Source organism: Hyla sarda, chromosome 1 (genome assembly GCF_029499605.1).
Source record: "Hyla sarda isolate aHylSar1 chromosome 1, aHylSar1.hap1, whole genome shotgun sequence".
Classification (NCBI taxonomy): domain Eukaryota; kingdom Metazoa; phylum Chordata; class Amphibia; order Anura; family Hylidae; genus Hyla; species Hyla sarda.
The window spans coordinates 271,994,113-272,013,785 of record NC_079189.1 but is presented as its reverse complement, the minus strand read 5'-3'; the positions used below and the strand labels follow the sequence as shown (position 1 = coordinate 272,013,785).

The window sequence follows — 19,673 nt, the reverse complement described above, 5'->3', positions numbered from 1 at the left end:
GGTTCTAGCTAATGTTGCTAACTGCTGGTATGTGATACACTACTTAGACGATTTTTTACTTATTGAGCCACCTACAGTACAACCTTCCAACCTGTTGAAACTCCTGGAATTAATTTAAAGAAGTAGGAGTTCCAGTCTCACCTAAAAAAAAAAATGGAAGGTCCTGCTACGCATGTAACTTATCCAGGGGTGGTCCTTGACTCAGTTAATATGCAGTCTTCCAGCAAAGAAGTTATGTAGGATCAGAGATACCATACACCGGTTTATGGTCAACCAGGTAGAACTTTTGATAGCATTTGATAGGGTTGTTAGCTTTTGCCATGCGTTAATCCCTCAGGGCAGGTAATTTGTATCACGCATACTAGTATTATTTCCTTCTGCTCCAGATCAAGACAATCACATTCACTTAGACAGGGATGCGATGGCTGATTGAATAATATGGGACAGATACATTATAGATTGGAACGGGGTGTCAATGTTTCTACAAGCAGAGAATCTAGAGTGATCACTGATGCTTCATCCTCAGTTGGTTTCGCAGCTATCTATGGACACCACTGGCTGGCTGGTCAATGGTCATCAGCAGTACGAGAAATGTAAGGTTTTAGCAGGTCCTCGGCATTGTTTAAGGGGGAACCCGACTGTAGCGGATGCTCAGGTCTGGGGTCATAGCTGGGCAAATTGTACATTTTTTTACATGTGATAATGCGGCTAGTGTTAAGATTGACAACAAAGGGAGATCCAAGTCTCCGCAAGTGATGTAGTTTATTAGACTTGTCTTGCTGTCTTTCCAACATAAATTTAATTTTGTGTCAGCACATTGCAGGTGCTAAAAATATAGCAGCAGATGCACTGTCAAGATCTAATTTATGTGTTTTCTTTCAGGCAATGCCGGAAGCAGATCCTGTGGGCACTACAGTATTGCCATGTCAGGCCTTAATGATGGATACATTTTTCAAATGTAGCGGCCACACTCATTAGGGGTTCGTTGGCCCCCAGTACCAAGAAGTCTTACGAGTCAGTTTTCAACATTGCTACAACATAATATTCCTTTCTCTTTTGACACACACATTATCCGGTCATTTAATGGTTTTTTACAACTTCATCTCTCTCATTATACCATAAAGTCATATCTAGCTTCCCATCTCAGAATGAATGGTGTTCAGTTGCTGTTTTGTCGGATTTGTTAAGTGCATTGAGTCAGGGGAACAGCCCCCTTTTGCCATTTGTTTCAGCAGCCCTCACTACATCACAGTTTGTGAGCCATGTTCTTATTCTATTTAGGTATCTGGGCCTTGCTCCGAGTGTTTATTCAGGGCACTCTTTTCGCATTGGAACAGCTTCTGCAGCCTCCATTCATAAGTTACCGCCTCATATAATAAAGAAATTAGACAGATTGAGGTCTGGTTGCTATGCTACTTACAAACCTTATTGTTGTATTGAAATGGCTGATGTTATTAAGTATTTTGTGTTCGGATTAAATAAAAATTTTCTGTTGCATATTTACATGATGTTATTTTTCCCCTCTAAAGGCGGACCCTCGGTCGCGCTTTTGGGCACAGTTCAACAGCTTTAGTTTCTCACAGTGTTATGATATGATGATTTTCTCTGGTATTTCATGGTAGCTTGCCATCAAGTGTTTTATTGCAGGGTAGGATGCAGCAGAAGGGGAGTAGTGATTGGTCCTTTGTTCAGCTAAGTTCTTTAAAGTTTAAAGTATAGAAAGCGATAATGAACATGTGAGCTAATTTTTACATTGCTCTTACCAGCATTTGTGGAGAAAACTACATATGCAGAATATGGCGCAATTTTATATGGCTGCCAAACAGGTTATCATTTGTGGTACAGAAAGTGATCAAAAACATGTGTGATGATTTTCACATGCTCTGACCAGCAATTTAAAAAACTATGTATGCAAAATATTGCGCAAGCCAATCTGGCTACCAAACCATATGATCACTTGAGCTGTTAAACTAAGTTGGAGTCAATATCTCATTAGACCTCTACAAGTGCAAATGATTTCATGAGTAAAAAAAATGAAAATGTTTAAAATTCTAAATGGCCGCCAACCTTTGTGACATTTGCAAAAGATCCAGGTTTAGACTTCCATTGTACAGGAGGTAGGCCTAGACATGTGTGCCAAGTAGTGAATTATTCTAACAAATGGTTTAGGAAAAATTTAGCAAGTTTGCAAAATATTGTGCAATCCAATATGGTGGACACACAATGTTATCAATAGACTAGTAATAAATCTAAATAAGTTGGCATTATAGTCTAACTATAAACAATATTTTATACATCTGTAGGTTTAGCGGTTGAAGAGAACCAGACATTTTAATTTTGAAAAAAACAGATGGCTGCCTGGTCATGTGACCTAAGATGTTTATATAGAAATAGATTCAGCACATATCCGCACTCAACCACTGTGCGCCAAGTTTTATATGTTTTTGGTCAACAGTGTGCAAATTGCAGGCATTCAAATACAGTGGCTTATTGGCTTGCAGTGGGCATATTGATTATGCAAATAAATCAGTTTTATCAAACATACCTGGGGTACCTGAGGAAGACATGGGCATTTGCACCAAATTGTGAATTAATATAACATACGGTTTCCAAGAAGAAGATGTTTGCAGAATATGGCGGCACAACCATGAAATCAATTGACTTGTAATGAACAAATCTGACTCTGCACAACAGTAACCACATACAGCAAATTATATATCTATAGCTTTAGTGGTTCCAGAGAAGATGATTTTTGAATATGGTGCAAAAATTGCAACAAAACCCCAAATGGCAACTTGACCATGTGACCTATGACTTTTATAGTACATAAGATTATGCACAGCTCATGACTCTATAAAAAAGGCTTATGTATTTGGGAATAACAGTGCAGCAAATATAAGATTTAGAAATTTGTGGCCTAATAATAATTGGAGCAAAAAACAATAGTTGTAATATGCAACTTCTTTGCTTGGCCACCTAAATATAATTGCAAGCAGCAGAGTCAGGTTATAGCACACGATTGCTTGGACCCTTTATGGTGGATCATAAATGAGTCTAGTTCCTGCTGTTACCTTCCACAGATATAGGTACATTTGTAGCCTTAAAGGGGTATTCTGGGCAAAAACATCTTGTCCCCTATCGAAAGGATAGGGGATAAGATGTCTGATCGCGGGGGGGGGGATTGTGGCAGGGGCGCCGCTGGGACCCCCTGTGATCTCCCTGCAGCAGCCCGCATTCTATGCGTAGTTGCGTCTGAAGTTTCAGAAACCTCCGGGCTTCCGAAACGGGGACGTGATGTAACGCCACGCCCCCTCCATTCATGTCTATGGGAGGGGGCGTTGCGGCCGTTACGCCCCCCTCCCATAAAAATTAATGGAGGGGGCGTAGCGTGACATCAAATCCCCGTCTCGAAAGCCCGGAGGTTTCTGAAACTTCAGACGCAGCTACGCTTAGAATGCGGGCTGCTGCAGGGAGATCGCGGGGGTCCCAGCGGTGCGCCCTCCGCGATCAGACATTTTATCCCCTATCCTTTCGATAGGGGATAAGATGTTTTTGCCCGGAATACCTCCTTAATGGTTTCAAAGTAGCATGAATAGGCACTGAACAGAGTTGCCGCTTTTGCTGAACTTTTTCAAAATTGATGATTTGATTAGGCTTGGCTCAATGCAAACTGGAAATAAAATATGCCCCAAATCACTTTTATAAACACTGCCTTACAGCTCTAAAGCCCTGTTTAACACTGCTAGGAATGTATTCAAGTAGTTTGTGTTTTTAAGAGGTTTTAAGAGTGTTTTTAAGGCTCAGTTAAATAAAAGCACTTTCAAACATGATTTCATTTTTTTTAGAAAATTTTTTTGTGGTATGAATATGCTTAAATATAAAAAAAAGCATATAAATTTGGAATCACCATAATCGTATCAACCTGGAGTGTAAAGTTAACATGCCATTTATACCAAAGCACCAAAAAAGGGGGAGGAGATATGCTCATAGATGTATAGGGTCCTGTGGTAATTACTCTAAATATGAAACCAAAAGAAAAAGAAACCACTTGAGAACGGACCATGTATAAACTAAAATGAGTTTTATTGAGAATAATATAAAGACATATAATAATTACACACACAGCGTGGACAAACAAAAAGTGGGAACCAGGGAGCAGGGGGAGATAAAAAGAAAGTAACAATAGTATATATAGTGTCCAAGTGTGCTGAACAATTTAAAGTGCCAGCAACGTGCCATGAGTAAATAGGACCAATATCTTAAAAACGCACACCAAACGGATCACAGAGAAAACCAGATATAATAGTGGCATAAAACAGTAAGACTCCCTCCGCTCCCCAGTTACCCACCAGACCTCCAACGCGTTTCACCCAACGGGGCTTTATCCAGGAGTCAAAGCCCCATTGGGTGAAACGCCTGGATAAAGCCCCATTGGGTGAAACGCGTTGGAGGTCTGGTGGGTAACTGGGGAGCGGAGGGAGTCTTACTGTTTTATGCCACTATTATATCGGGTTTTCTCTGTGATCCGTTTGGTGTGCGTTTTTAAGATATTGGTCCTATTTACTCATGGCACGTTGCTGGCACTTTAAATTGTTCAGCACACTTGGACACTATATATACACTATTGTTACTTTCTTTTTATCTCCCCCTGCTCCCTGGTTCCCACTTTTTGTTTGTCCACGCTGTGTGTGTAATCATTATATGTCTTTATATTATTCTCAATAAAACTCATTTTAGTTTATACATGGTCCGTTCTCAAGTGGTTTCTTTTTCTTTTGGTTTCATGCCATTTATACCGCACGACTAACAACCTAAAAAAAATTTATACATTTTTTTTACATATCCCACATATACTCGAGTATAAGCCGAGTTTTTCAGCACGAATTTTCATGCTGAAAACATCCCCCTCGGCTTATAATCGAGTGAACTCTCCGCCATCAGTGGTCTTCAACCTGCAGACCTCCAGATGTTTCAAAACTACAACTCCCAGCAAGCCCGGGCAGCCATCGGCTTATACTCTAGTATATACAATACCACCTCATAAAAGATAAATCCAGACAGCACACCATTATGTCTGAGGCCACATATGGGCCACATATGGGATATTGCTAAATAGGTCAGAATTAGGGGAATAAATCTAGAGTATGGATTAAAATTAAAAATCTATTAAAAAAAAAAAAAAAAGACGTTTTTTATTTTTATTGGGGGGGGGGGGGGGAGGGGCTGTGCAAGGGTGTGTATATGTAGCATTTTACTTTTTATTTTGTGTAGGTTTAGAGTAGTGTTTTTAGGGTACATTCACACGGGGGGTTTACAGTGAGCTTCTCGCTGGGAGTTTGAGCTGCGGCGGAAATATGTCCGCAGCTCAAACTTGCAGCAGAAAACTCACTGTAAACCCCCGCCCGTACATTCACATTTGGGGGGGGGGGGAGGAACCTTCAGCTGTTGCAAAACTACAACTCCCAGCATGCACCGACAGACCATACATGCTTGGAGTTGTATTCTTGCAACAGCCGGAGGCATACTGGTTGTGAAACAGAGTTTGTTTCGCAACCAGTGTGCCTTCAGCTGTTGCAAAACTGCAAATTTCAGCATTAATTGACAGCCAATGGGCATGCGGAGAGTTGTAGTTATGCAACAGCTGGATGCACACTTTTTCATAGAAAATATGTGCCTATAGCTGTTGCATTACTACAACCCCCAGCATGCACAGACTACCATAGGGCATGCTGGGAGTTGTAGTTGGGACTCCAGATGCTGCAAAACTACAACTCCCAGCATGCCCTTTGGCTTTGCATGCTGAGTTGTTGCTAAGAAACAGGCCTCACCTCCTGCACTGCCCCCACTGCTGCTCCTGTCTGCTGCCGCCGCTCCTGAGAGGACCCCCGCCGGGCCAGGCAAAGGTAGGAGACCCCTACCGCCCAGAAGGGTAGTGAAGGTCAGTCGTTCCGACTGATCAATCACTTGATCGTGAGGTGGCAGCCGTGCTACCTCACTCCTGCTGGGTAAGGGTGAATAGGGCTGTCTCAGACAGCCCGATTCACCCTTTTTTTCTGGGTCATCGGGGACCCGGTCTGAATTGACAGACCAGGGTTTGCACGGGGTGCCTGCTGAATGATTCCAGCAGGCATCCCGGTCCAATCGCCGCCCGGCGAGCGGCGGGGACCGGAATTCCCACAGGCGTATAGGTATGCCCTTGGTCCTCAAGTACCAGGACATCAGGGCATACCCGTACGCAGGGCTGTGGAGTCGGTAGATAAATGTTCCGACTCAGATGCCACAGTTTTTTGTACTTCTGACTCAGACTCCCCGACTCCAACTTCTCTGTATTAATATGCGAATGTATATATAAACACTTAGTTGAATCCAAGAAGCTGTTCCACCAAGTTCTTCTAAGCTCTTCTAGCAGAGAGAGGTAGCTGGGCAGAAGCTGCTGCCTTCTTTTTGTGTGCTGATCTGCTGCTGAAGATAGGGCAGTGGGAGGATCCAGGGAGGGGCATTTATTATAAAACATGATTTCCCTAGTATAATCCCATGTTTAAAGTTTAAGCTAACAATTGGAGTTTACAAGTTTTTATAGCCTTAGCTGAATGGCAGCAGTTTTTCCAATGGTTTACAGCTTCAGTCTTGAACTATTGACCCTCCATTCCCTTCACTTATACAAGTATCTCTAGTCCTGCAAAAAACATATTTACTTAATCCCTTATTAGTGAGAGGCTAGGTTACCCATGGGTTCCCTGTAACAGCAGAAAACAACACTATGGAAAGAAAAAGTATTGCCGCTCCTAATTGTGCGTTGCGTGCCATATAGTGAAGCACATGAAAAGCATGCTTCTTCACGGTCACTTAACGTGTTCGCTTTGTGGTTACGTGAGGCACTGCATGCATTTGTCTTTATTCTTACAGTAGAGAAGTAATTAATTATAACTTTTGGGAATTGGGACATTTAAACTTGCTTTTTTTTATTCCAATCTAAATTTAGTAGGAGTCTGTGCATTGTTTGTCCAACTCCTTGACTCGACTCCACAGCCCTGTCCGTATGCTTGTGGTCCTTAAGGGGTTAAGGGTTGTAGTTTTTAAAATTGAGTGATTTATGGGGGTATCTAACATATATATCAATCAAAATTTACCACCAAAGTAAAATGCAATATGCCACGAAAAAAAAAATCTCAGAATCACTTTCATAAGTAAAAGCGTTCCAAAGTTATTACCAAATAAGAGGACACGTCAGATTTAAAAAATTTAGCTTTGTCATTAAGGTCAAAACAGGCTAAGGAGTAAAGGGGTTAAGGACCACCGGGTATGACACGTGCTCAGCTCCTGAGCGTGCTTCAAGCTGTGCTACTGGGACAGGTACGCCCTGGTCTTGGTACCACAGTTTGAAGCGCGAGCTGAGCACGCTTCATATATGGTGGGTTCTGACTGGTATGAGCAGCCAGGATCCATGGTTAATGCGGGGCATCACCGATTAGGCCAATTCGCGGCATTAACCCTTTAATGCGGGGTGTAACGTTGCTGTTAGCTCAGCTGAGCTGATCGAGACATACATAGCAAAATTGCAGGTCCCTCACAACTGAGTTGATGGCGGGGGGGGGGGGGCCCTTACCTGCCTCCTTGCTATCTGCTCGGTCCTCAAGCTCCAACCAGCCATGGCACTGAGCAGCAGAGCACCAATAACAATGATCACTACTGAGCCAAAGCTCAGCATTGAATAGTGTATGCAATCGCAAGATTGCATGTTATAGTCCCCTATGGAGATGAAAAAAAAAGTAAAAAGTGTGAAAAAAAAAAAGGTAATAAAAGTTAACTCCTTCCCTAATAAAAGTTTGAATCACCCCCATCTATAAATATATATATAAAACTCAATGTGTGTGTGTGTATGTATGTTCCACAAAAACGTCCAAACGGCTAAAGATATTAACATGAAACTTGGCACATGTTACTATGTCAACAACAAACATAGGATAGGTAATTTAACCCTTACTCTCCTCCATTTGCCAGGGGCGGGGTTTATGTTTAAAGTCCTATACAAGTCTATGGAAAATATGTTACTGCATAACTTCCAAACGGCTGGAGATTTTTCGATAATACTTTGTCACATGTTACTTATATGTCCTCTTAAAATATAGGATAGGTAATTTAACCCTTAACTACCCCCATTTGTGAGGGTCAGGGACTTTGTTTAAAGTCCCATGCAAATCAATGGGAAATGTATGTTCTCACATAACTTCTGTACGGCTGGAGATATTTCAATACCTGGTACATATATTACAGGTCGGGATATGAGGACGAGGTCGAGATAGGAGGACGAGGTCGAGATAGGAGGACGAGGTCGAGATAGGAGGACGAGGTCGAGATAGGAGGACGAGGTCGAGATAGGAGGACGAGGTCGAGATAGGAGGACGGGGACGGGGATATGGGGACGGGGATATGGGGACGGGGATATGGGGACGGGGATATGGGGACGGGGATATGGGGACGGGGATATGGGGACGGGGATATGGGGACGGGGATATGGGGACGGGGATATGGGGACGGGGATATGGGGACGGGGATATGGGGACGGGATATGAGGACGGGGATATGGGGACGGGATATGAGGACGGGATATGAGGACGGGATATGAGGACGGGATATGAGGAAGGGATATGAGGACGGGATATGACAACAATATATGGGGATGGGATATGAAGACAAAAGCTTTCTCCAACAAGGATGAGGAAGGAAAAACCAGCCAACGCCGGGTACTCAGCTAGTTTTTTAAATAAAATAAGGTTATAAAAAATAAGCACAAACAAATATGGTACCGCCATGTGCGTCCAAACTATTAAAATATAATGTTAATTAAACCGCACAGTTGATGGCATACACATAAAAAACTGAAGTCCAAAATTGCGCATTTTTGGTCACTTCATATACCATAAAAAGAAAGAAGGTAAGGACCCTCCTCGCATCCTTTCAGCTGATCCAGATACCGTGATTTTACCACGGTGATCCCGATCAGCCCGACTGAGCTGCCGGGAAGCATTTTCTTTAATTTTAGATGTGGCGATCAACTTTGATCGCCGTGTCTATGGGGTTAATATCGGACATCACCGTGACCGTTTATGTCCGGTATTAGCCATGGGTCCAGGCCGTTGATAACAGATGGGACTGATCCTCTATTATGCTGGGTCAGCTTGTGACCCTGCGTCATAGCAGGAGAACGGGCGCAGGGTGTACAGGTACACCCTGCTTTCTTAAGAGGTTAAGGTCAAAATGGGCTTCTTCTTTAAGGGGTTAAACGGAAAATTTCCCTAAGCTAAGAGCTGCACTTCAGAACATAGACTGGAAGAAACTGTAGTCAAATCCTGATACAGACCATAAATTGGACATTTTCAAATAAACACTGAATAACTATACAGCTACATTTATTCCTATGGAGAACAAGTACAAATGATTAAAACATAATCCTAAATGGCTGACAACTGATGTTAAGAGCAATAAACAACAAAATAATAGCATTTTGAAATCTGAGGGGTCAGCTATAGCAGTTAAACATTACAAAGAGCTTAAATGGGCACTGACAGATACAGTAACTTTTGACATTTAATAAAGCATGCAAAAACACTATGTTTTGCAATTACTTTCATCAGAAAAATTTCACTATTTCATACTGAAAAAGCCAGTAAAAAGAACGGCCACGAGGGGTCCCCCTGCCTCCTGGGACACATACCAGTTCTGCAGTGTCCAGTGGTCATCGACATGTCATAGACACCATGAGTGATTGACAGGGCTGTGTGAGACAGAGCAGAGTGAGGGAGGGAGGGGGAGGAGTCATCACAGTGAAGAGAAGAGAGGGACACTCTGCATGGACAGAAACACATGTAAAAATGATATGTACATGATCAAAATTAGGTACTGAGTAACATTTTACATTTGTGTGTGTGTGTGTGTGTTTGGGGGGGGGGGGGGGAAAGTGTAATAAAAACCGCAAAAATTCAAAATGAAAGGCATGTAGCCAAAAGAAAGCAAAACAAATAGCAATTTTTTTTTTAAATATATACATGTATAAAACAAAAACAATGATAGAGCATATAGGACCCCTTAATAATGATAATGGGGTGGTGGTCACTGGCGATCAAGAGAGAGCAGAGCTACAACATTTTTTTTTTAAGTTCTGTATATACGAAAGATGAGGTAGGAAATGATGCAGGCCGGGCCAGTGCTGGTAACACATCATGTAATGTACTGAATTGGCTTAATGTAGATATGTTCCAGGGCAAATTAAATGGGTACTCATTAAAGGAAATCTGTCATCAGAATCACCCGCACTAAACATGTTACACATGTCTTGTAGTGCAGGTGATCCTGATTAAAACGCTTCTTACCTGGTTAAATATGGTTCAGCGCTTCTTAAGATATCTATATATTTAGTTTTCTGTTATTCCCCGTCTTGGGACTCAGTGGGAGGTGTTATCATCTGGGACTCGGCCACACATCATTCTAGCTGGGCGGAGCTGCCGCCCGGCTCATGAATATTCATGAACTTATCATCCTGGTCTAATTCTTCTTTCTCGGTCTGTTTATGAATAAATACACCCTCCGTCCCTCCCTTCCTCCCACCCCCGGCTTTTCACTTATGCAGCCCGTCTTCTTACTTGTATAGGGCCGCAGCTTGAGTGAAGCCGAGGGGAGAACGCCGCTTCCGGGTGTACGGAACGCGCGGCCCTCCACACCAGACCGAGAAAGAAGAATTAGACCAGGAGGATAAGTTCATGAATATTCATGAGCCGGGCGGCAGCTCCGCCCAGCTAGAATGACGTGTGGCCGAGTCCCAGATGATAACACCTCCCACTGAGTCCCAAGCCAGGGAATAACAGAGAACTAAAAATATAGATATCTTAAGAAGCGCTGAACCATTTTTAACCAGGTAAGAAGCGTTTTAATCAGGATCACCCACACTACAAGCCTGTGTAACAGGTTTAGTGCGGGTGATTCTGATGACAGATTTCCTTTAAAACACATTTCTGCTAATTTTTTCAGTTTTATTTGTGTTTAAAAAAGCTGCCACTAGGTGTCTCCCATTTCCCCCCTTCTTTTGCACAAACTTCAGACTCCTGCTGGCCTGGCAGAAGTCCAAAAAACAGGAAATGCAGTCTAGAGTGCCGAGGTGTGTGTGTCCAGCCTTATCCATTCATAGCTCCTCTAACACTTAAAGGGGTATTCCAGGAAAAAACTTTTTTTTTTTTATATCAACTGGCTCCAGAAAGTTAAACAGATTTGTAAATTACTTCTATTAAAAAATCTTAATCCTTTAGTACTTATGAGCTTCTGAAGTTAAGGTTGTTCTTTTCTGTCTAAATCCTCTCTGATGACACGTGTCTCAGGAACCGCCCAGTTTAGAAGCAAATCCCCATAGCAAACCTCTTCTAAACTGGGCGTTTCCCGTGACAGGTGTCATCAGAGAGAATTTAGACAGAAAAGAACAACCTTAACTTCAGAAGCTCATAAGTACTGAAAGGATTAAGATTTTTTAATAGAAGTAATTTACAAATCTGATTAACTTTCTGGAGCCAGTTGATATATATATATATATATATATATAGAAAAAGTTTTTTTCCTGGAATACCCCTTTAACTGCCGTTTGATGCTTGTTGCAGAGTGAGGTAGGAAGTTCTTCCCTGTATGGCTTCAGATAATGTCATAACTGCTGGGTAACACCCCTTCGCAGTCTGTGAACCTGAGGCTGAGCAGAAAATACAGAGCAATATCAAGGTAGAAATAAAAAAAAAACAAAGGCAGGGGGTGGTTTATCATGATTGAGGGGGGGGGGGGGGGAGTGAACTGGAAGGATTATAAAATGTATCAAGTTGATGAGAGGTACTCTTTAGGTAAAGTAAATGTCCAGGACCGGATGGATTACAGCCAAGAGTTCTTAGAGAACAAAGTTCAGTAATTCTGTACCCTTGTTCATAATATTAAGAGATTCTCTGGTGTCTGGTATTGTGCCAAGGGACTGGCGCAAGGCGAATGTGGTACCAATCTTCAAAAAAGGGATCTAGGTCTTCCCCAGGTAATTATAGACAAGTATATAGTGGGATATATTGTTAAGGTCTCTGGGTTTGGAAATTTTAGTTTGTAACTGGATTGAAAACTGGCTTAACCCCTTAAGGACCAGGCTCATTTTGGCCTTAAGGATCAGAGCGTTTTTTGCACATCTGACCACTGTCACTTTAAGCTTTAATAACTCTGGGATGCTTTTACCTTTCATTCTGATTGCAAGATTATTTTTTTGTGACATATTCTACTTTATGTAAATGTGAAAATTTTATCGATACTTGCATCATTTCTTGGTGAAAAATTCCAAAATTAGATGAAAAAATTTAAAATTTAGCATTTTTATAACTTTGAAGCTCTCTGCTGATCAGGAAAATAGACATTCCAAATAAATTATATTTTGACTCACATATACAATATGTCTACTTTATATTTTCATCATAAAGTTGACATGTTTTTACTTTTGGAAGACATCAGAGGGCTTCAAAGTACAGCAGCAATTTTCAAATTTTTCACATTTTCAAAATCAGAATTTTTCAGGGACCAGTTCAGTTTTGAAGGGGATTTGAAGGACCTTCATATTAGAAATACCCAATACATTACCCCATTGTAAAAACTGCACACCTCAAAGTATTCAAAATGACATTCAGTAAGTGTGTTAACCCTCTAGGTGTTTCACAGGAATAGCAGCAAAGTGAAGGAGAAAATTCAAAATCTTCATTTTTTACATTCGCATGTTTTTGTAAACCCAGCTTTTGAATTTTTACAAGGGGTAAAAGGAGAGAAATCTTCCTAAAATTTGTAACCCAATTTCTCTCGAGTAAGGAAATACCTCATATGTTTATGTAAAGTGTTCAGCGGGCACACTAGAAGGCTCAGAAGGGAAGGACGACACTGGAATTTTGGAGAGAGTTTTTCTGAAATGGTTTTTGGGGAGCATGTCACATTTAGGAAGCCCCTATGGTGCCAGGACAGCAAAAAAAAAAACCAAAAAAAAAAAACCCACATGGCATACTATTTTGGAAACTACATCCTTTAAGGAATGTAAGAAGCGGTACAGTGAGCCTTAACACCCCACAGCTGTTTGACGACTTTTCGTTAAAGTTGAATGTGTAAATTAAATTTTTTTCCCTAAAATGCTGCTTTTCCCCCAAATTTTACATTTTTACAAGGGGTAATAAGAGAAAATTTGTAACCCCATTTCTTTTGAGTATGGAAATACCCCATGTGTGGACGACAAGTGCTCTGCTGGCGCACTACAATGCTCAGAAGAGCAGGAGTGCCATGAAGCTTTCGGAGAGTGAATTTGTTCGGAATGGGAGTCAGGAGCCATGTGTGTTTACAAAGCCCCCCGTAGTGCCAGAACAGTGGACTTCCCAACATGTGACCCCATTTTGGAAACTACACCCCTCACAGAATTTAATAAGGGGTGCAGTGAGTATTTACACCCCACTGGCGTTTGACAGATCTTTGGAATAGAGGGCTGTGCAAATGAATAATTAAATTTTTCATTTTCACGGACGACTGTTCCAAAAATCTGTCAGACACCTGTGGGGCGTAAATGCTCACTGTACCCCTTATTACATTACATGAGGGGTGTAGCCCCCATTACATGGGGGCTTTGTAAACACACATGGCCTTCAATTTCAGACACATTCTCTCTCCAAAATCCCAATGGCGCTCCCTCTCTTCTGAGCATTGTAGTTCGCCTGCAGAGCACTTTACATCCACATATGGGGTATTTTCTTACTCAGAAGAAATGGGGTTACAAATTTTGTGGGGCTTTTTTCCTATTTTCCCTTGTGAAAATGAAAAATTTAGGGTAACATCAGCATTTTAGTGAAAAAAAATTTTTCTTCATTTTCCCATCCAACTTTAATGAAAATTCTTCAAACACCTGTGGGGTGTTCAGGCTCACTATACCCCTTAATACGTTCCGTGAGGGGTGTAGTTTCCAAAATGGAGTCACATGTGGGTATTTATTTTTTTGCGTTTATGTCAGAACCGCTGTAAAATCAGCCACCCCTGTGCAAATCACCAATTTAGGCCTCAAATGTACATAGTGCACTCTCACTCCTGATCATTGTTGTGCGTCCGCAGAGCATTTAACGACCACATATGGGTTATTTCCGTACTCAGGAGAAATTGTGTTACAAATTTTGTTTGTTTTTTTTGCTTTTACCGCTTGTGAAAATAAAGTATGGGGCAACATCAGCAGGTTAGTGTAAAGCCCATATGAGGGCTTGTTCTTTGCACCAACAATTTTACTTTGTAATTAATAATTTCAATACAAAATCTATGGCGAAACCAGAAAAAAAATTATTTGTGGAGCAAAATTGAAAAAAAAAAAAAAAAGCCATTTTGTAATTTTTAGCGGCTTTCGTTTCTACGCAGTGCAGTTTTTCGGTAAAAATAGCACCTTATATTTATTCTGTAGGTCCATACGGTCGCAAGGATACCCAATTTATATAGGTTTGATTTTATTTTACTACTAAAAAAAAAAAATTATAACTACATGCACCAAAATTAATATGTTGAAAAATTTCCTCTTCTGACCCCTATAACTTTAAAATTTTTCCATATAAGGGGCGTTATAAGGACTAATTTTTTGTGCCCTGATCTTAAGTTTTTGTCGGTACCATTTTTGTTTTGAACTGACTTTTTAATAAATTTTTATAATTTTTTTTATAGTATAAAAAGTGACCAAAAATGTGCTATTTTGGTTTTTGGATTTTTTAAAAAAAAGTGTAAGCAATTGACCGTGTGGTTTAATTAATGATATATTTTTATGGTTCGGACATTTACGCACACGGCGATACCACATGTTTATTTTTACTTACAGTTTTTTTTTTTTTAAATGGGAAAAGGGGGGTGATTAACATTTTTATTAGGGAAGGGGTTAAATCACATTTATTAACACTTTATTTTCATAGGGGACTATAACATTGCACACACTGATTTCCTACACTGATCACTGCCATGCAATATCATGACATTGATCAGTGTTATCGCTGCATGACTGCTCCTTCCTGGATCTCAGGCATGGAGCAGTCATTCGGCAATCAGATAGCGAGGAGGAAGGTAGGGATCCTCCTTGTGTTCTGCAAGCTGTCCGTGATTTCAACATGGCGGTCCCGAATAGCACCACTGAGCTAATCGGAATTTTTTACTTTAGCTTTAGATCGTCTTCTCTAAAGGGTTAATGCCTAACATCAGGCCAATCGGCGATGTTCCGGCATTAGCCGTGGGTCCTGGTTGCCTATAGCAACCGGAACCCACCGGGCATGATACGCGCTCACCTGCTGAACACGCGTCATACCTCAGGAGCCGGAGATGGACATTAATGAACGTCCATTTGTGGCAAGGGGTTAAAGAAGTTATCCAACATAAGGTGAATTTAGTAATTAAGTGCCATTCAGTAACTGACATGCTTACCAAGGATTTGTGCTTGTGTTGGTGATAAATGGGCATGTCCTGTGTCCATCATGATGCTGGCTTGTTTTTTGGAACTGACTACTCCTGGTTTCCGTGGCCTCTTTCAGACTATAATCCCCAGAATCCTTTGTTTCAAGGTGGGAGGTGACCTGTTTCCCTCCCACACATCGGTCGCCCCATTGATTGCAGCACAGCCAAGTTCCCTTTGACTTGTCCATCGTCACCTGACACATAAGCCTTGGATCTGCGTGATGACGACTGCATGTGCGCCAATAACATCAGGGGACTGGCTTCACACACAACAGACGAAGCAGCGAAGCCCCCTTTCAGCACCTGACTTGTGATGAATTGTCTCGGGCCGCACAGCAAGCTGGGAAAGGTCCGAGACAACACTTATTTTATGGGCTGCAAAAAATTAACTTTCTGGTAATAGACAGACAAAGAAATTCGATATAAGCCACCAAACCTGGTATTGTAGTCCACAATCTTGTTGTCTGGTTGCACAAAAGTGTCATACACCACCTTAAGTTGAAAATTTATAACAGTAACACGCGTCAATTCCAGTCCTTTTGTAGTGTAACACTGTAAGAAAAAAAAAGTCGTAACTAATATTAATACTAAAATACTACTGCTACAATAGGTTACAAAAATACCAAAATTCTATGAGGTGTTTTCTGGCATATGTAAAAAAAAAAAAAAAAATAAAAATAAAAAAATTAAGGCTGTACACTGTATATACGCTGCTCAAAAAAAATAAAGGAAACACTTAGACAACACAATGTAACTCCAAGTCAATCACAGTTCTGTGAAATCACACTGCCCACTCAGGAAGCAACACTGATTGACAATCAATTTCACATGCTGTTGTGCAAATGGAACAGACAACAGGTAAAAATTATAGAGGCAATTAGAAACCCCCCCCCCCCCCCCCTACCCGCAATAAAGGTTCTTCAGGTGGTGACCACAGACCACTTCTCTGTTCCTATGCTTCCTGGCTGATGTTTTGGTCACTTTGGAATGCTGGCGGTGCTTTCACTCTAGTGGTAGCATGACACAGAATCTACAACACAAGTGGCTCATGTAGAGCAGCTCATCCAGGATGGCACATCAATGCGAGCTGTGGCAAGAAGGTTTGCTGTCTCTGTCACCGTAGTGTAGCGTAGCGTAGTGTCCAGAGCATGGAGGTTGCTGCCTGCAACATCCTCCAGCATGACCAGTTTGGCGGTGGGTCAGTAATGGTGTGGGGTGGCATTTCTGCTTGCAAGAGGTAGCCTGACTGCCATTAGGTACCGAGATGAGATCCTCAGACCCCTTGTGAGACCATTTGCTATTGTGGTTGGCACTGGGTTCCTCCTAATGCAAGACAATGCTAGACCTCACGTGGCTGGAGTGTGTCAGCAGTTAATACAGATTCACTCAGCTGCTTGGAAGTTGTTACACTATGGAGCCCTTCTCTTTTGTTCTCTAGATGCAGAAATAAATGTCAGACTTGTGATTGGCTACAGCATCGCATGAAAATGTACAGAAATCCCCCGACTTATGATTACCTCAACATGCGATGGGTTCAACATAACATGGTTTGTCAGGAGCCATCTTATGTTAAATTCAGGTTCAGATGCCTACAGGCATCTGTGACGTCAGCCATCCCTGCTGGGACCAGGGCCAGCCTTAGGGGTGTGCGAGCTGTGCGGCCGCACAGGGCGCCTTAGCAACAGGGGCGCCGGGCGGCTGACACAGCTTGCACCAGGTATATGTAATTTGTATTGCCCGACGTGCAGTTCCGGGTGCAGAGCTAAATGCTGGTGTAATGAAGAAAACTGTGCCCTGTAGCGGAATGTGACCCTCCGCACAGGGACACAGTTTTCTGCTTTGCAGGCCGCTCCCTCTCATTCCATTCCCACTACCCTCCCTCAACTGTGTCCCTATACAGAGGGTCACATTCCGCTTCAGGGCACAGTTTTCTTCATTACACAGGGAGGTTTCACTTACCCCGCCCTCCTCCGCGTCTCTGGTTGGCTGACCGGCCCGAGTCTGAAGAGGGATGTCGCGCATGTGACGTCCCTCCGCAAACCATCACAGAGGACTTCAGTGACGTCACTCGTCAGGCCACCATCGGAGAGAAGTGCAGTGCAGGACAGGTAAGTGTGTCTATGTGTGTGTGTGTGCATGTGTGGGTGTCTGTGTGTGTGTGTGTGAGTCCGTGGGCGGGGGGGCGACCGGGTTCTACTTAATGTGGGGGAACTATACGGCACCTAATGTGGGGGAACTATACGGCACCTAATGTGGGGGAACTATACTGCACCTAATGTGGGGGAACTATACTGCACCTAATGTGGGGGAACTATACTGCACCTAATGTGGGGGAACTATACTGCACCTAATGTGGGGGAACTATACTGCACCTAATGTGGGGGAACTATACTGCAGCTAATGTGGGGGAACTATACTGCCAACCTAATGTAGGGGAACTATACTGCCAACCTAATGTAGGGGAACTATACTGCCAACCTAATGTAGGGGAACTATACTGCCAACCTAATGTAGGGAACTATACTGCACCTAATGTGGGGGACTATACTGCATCTGATTAAGGGGGGCAGGGGACTGGTAAAGGGGTACATGGCACTGATTAAGGGCGCAGGGGACTAAGTATTAAAAAAATATTTGTCACAAATTTTTTTTTCCCTCTTTGTGTACGTTTATGGGGGGGGGGGGGGGCACGCCACAAGGTTAGCTCGCACAGGCTGCCTGAACACCTAAGGCCGGGACTGCTCTGTTCAGCCACCCCTTGCTGGGAGAGCCTACCTCTGTCATTGGCCAGCATCTGCTTGATCTGCTCATCAAAATTAAGCACAGGTAGCAAAGAGCAAAAAGTATTGTACTTAAACCTTATCTCCATGAATCATGGGTCTGCAGGCCACCTGTCAGTGTCTGCTGTGCTGATCCAGGCTGTCTTAAAGGGTACCTCTCCTCAAATAAACTTTTTGATATATTTTAGATTAATGAATGTTTAATAACTTTCCAATAGCATGTTAATGAAAAATATGTTTCTTTCTATCGTATTTTTCCCGATCAGTCTTATCAGCAAGCATTTCTGACTCATGCTGTAGTCCTAAACACTCAGAGCTGCCAGCCTGCTTTGTTCACAGCCAAACAGGCTGTGAACAAAGCAGGCAGGCAGCTCTGAGTGTTCTCCTTTGTGAACAAAGCAGACTGGCAGCTCGTAGTGTTTAGGACTCCAGCATGAGTCTGAAATGCTTGCTGCCAGGACTGGTAGGGAGACCCCTAGTGGTCATTTCTTCAAAGTGGAAAATTAAATAGAAAGAAGCATATTTTTAATAACATGCAATTGTAAAGTTATTCTGCATATATTAATCTATAATATATCAAAAGTTGTTTTGATGAGAGGTACCCTTTAATCCCCCCTCCCATGTCATGTTGAGGTGTTATCCAGGTTTTAAAAATTATATTTAATAAGTAAGGGGGAGGGAATACCAGTTTTGCCCCAGTGCTTCTGTATCACTGTGGTGACATGTGAGCAGGGCTGATGTCTTTCCAGCTCAGTGATGTTTTGTCTTCTCAACTCCAACATGTGCAGAGCTGAGAAGATGAAACGTCCCCTCCCTCCCTTAGGACTCCCCACGAGCTGTCTCTTCTTTGCACAGCCCGACTCCATAATGGGGCATATTATGACAGAGCAGAAATTCAGTTTCCAGGCCAATAGGACACAGCACAGAGGGGGGGGGGGGGGGGGGGTGTTTCAAGATAAAGAGGTAGCTTTAAGCAAAGACCAGTGATCCCAGAAAGCCTTCACAAATCCTACACAATTACATAGCAAGCTGAGCACAGCTGGGCTGACCTTAGACCGTGACCTCCTGTCACCTGGCTGCAATACAGTTGGTGAGCTTCAAATCTCAACCAGCAGTGAACGTAAGTGATCACATTACAAATACCGCAGCATAGCCATTTAAGGACTAGTTACGTACATTTTCTGGGTTACTCAAACAATGTATTTTTACCTGGGTTTAAAGGGGTATCCAGGAATAGAAAAACAGCAAGTCTCCAGGTTGGGTGTAGTTCTGCAGCTCAGTTCCATTGAAGTGAATGGAGCCAAGTTGTAATACCACACACAACCTACAGACAGACATGGAGCTTTTTTTTTTTTTTTTTAATTCAAAATATTTTTATTTTAAAGAAAT

At 42.3% G+C, this 19,673-nt stretch overlaps 1 protein-coding gene and 1 long non-coding RNA gene across 7 annotated transcripts in view; one reads left to right on the top strand and one right to left on the bottom strand.

The window, feature by feature from the left end:
* LOC130368575 (uncharacterized) overlaps window positions 1–1,515 on the top strand; it is an 83,338-nt gene extending 81,823 nt beyond the window's left edge. Inside the window, exon 4 of the long non-coding RNA XR_008892511.1 lies at window positions 883–1,515. This is a non-coding gene — a long non-coding RNA (uncharacterized LOC130368575). The remainder of the gene's footprint in view (window positions 1–882) is intronic.
* The window catches only part of REXO1 (RNA exonuclease 1 homolog), a 388,039-nt gene that overhangs the window by 85,070 nt on the left and 283,296 nt on the right, over window positions 1–19,673 (bottom strand). For all 6 annotated transcript variants that reach the window (XR_008892505.1, XM_056572376.1, XM_056572388.1 and 3 more), the window contains exon 13: window positions 15,941–16,056. Coding sequence is in view for 5 of the 6 variants with exons in the window: in XM_056572376.1 (XP_056428351.1) it covers window positions 15,941–16,056 (116 nt within the window). In the remaining variant the exon portion in view is untranslated. The remainder of the gene's footprint in view (window positions 1–15,940; window positions 16,057–19,673) is intronic.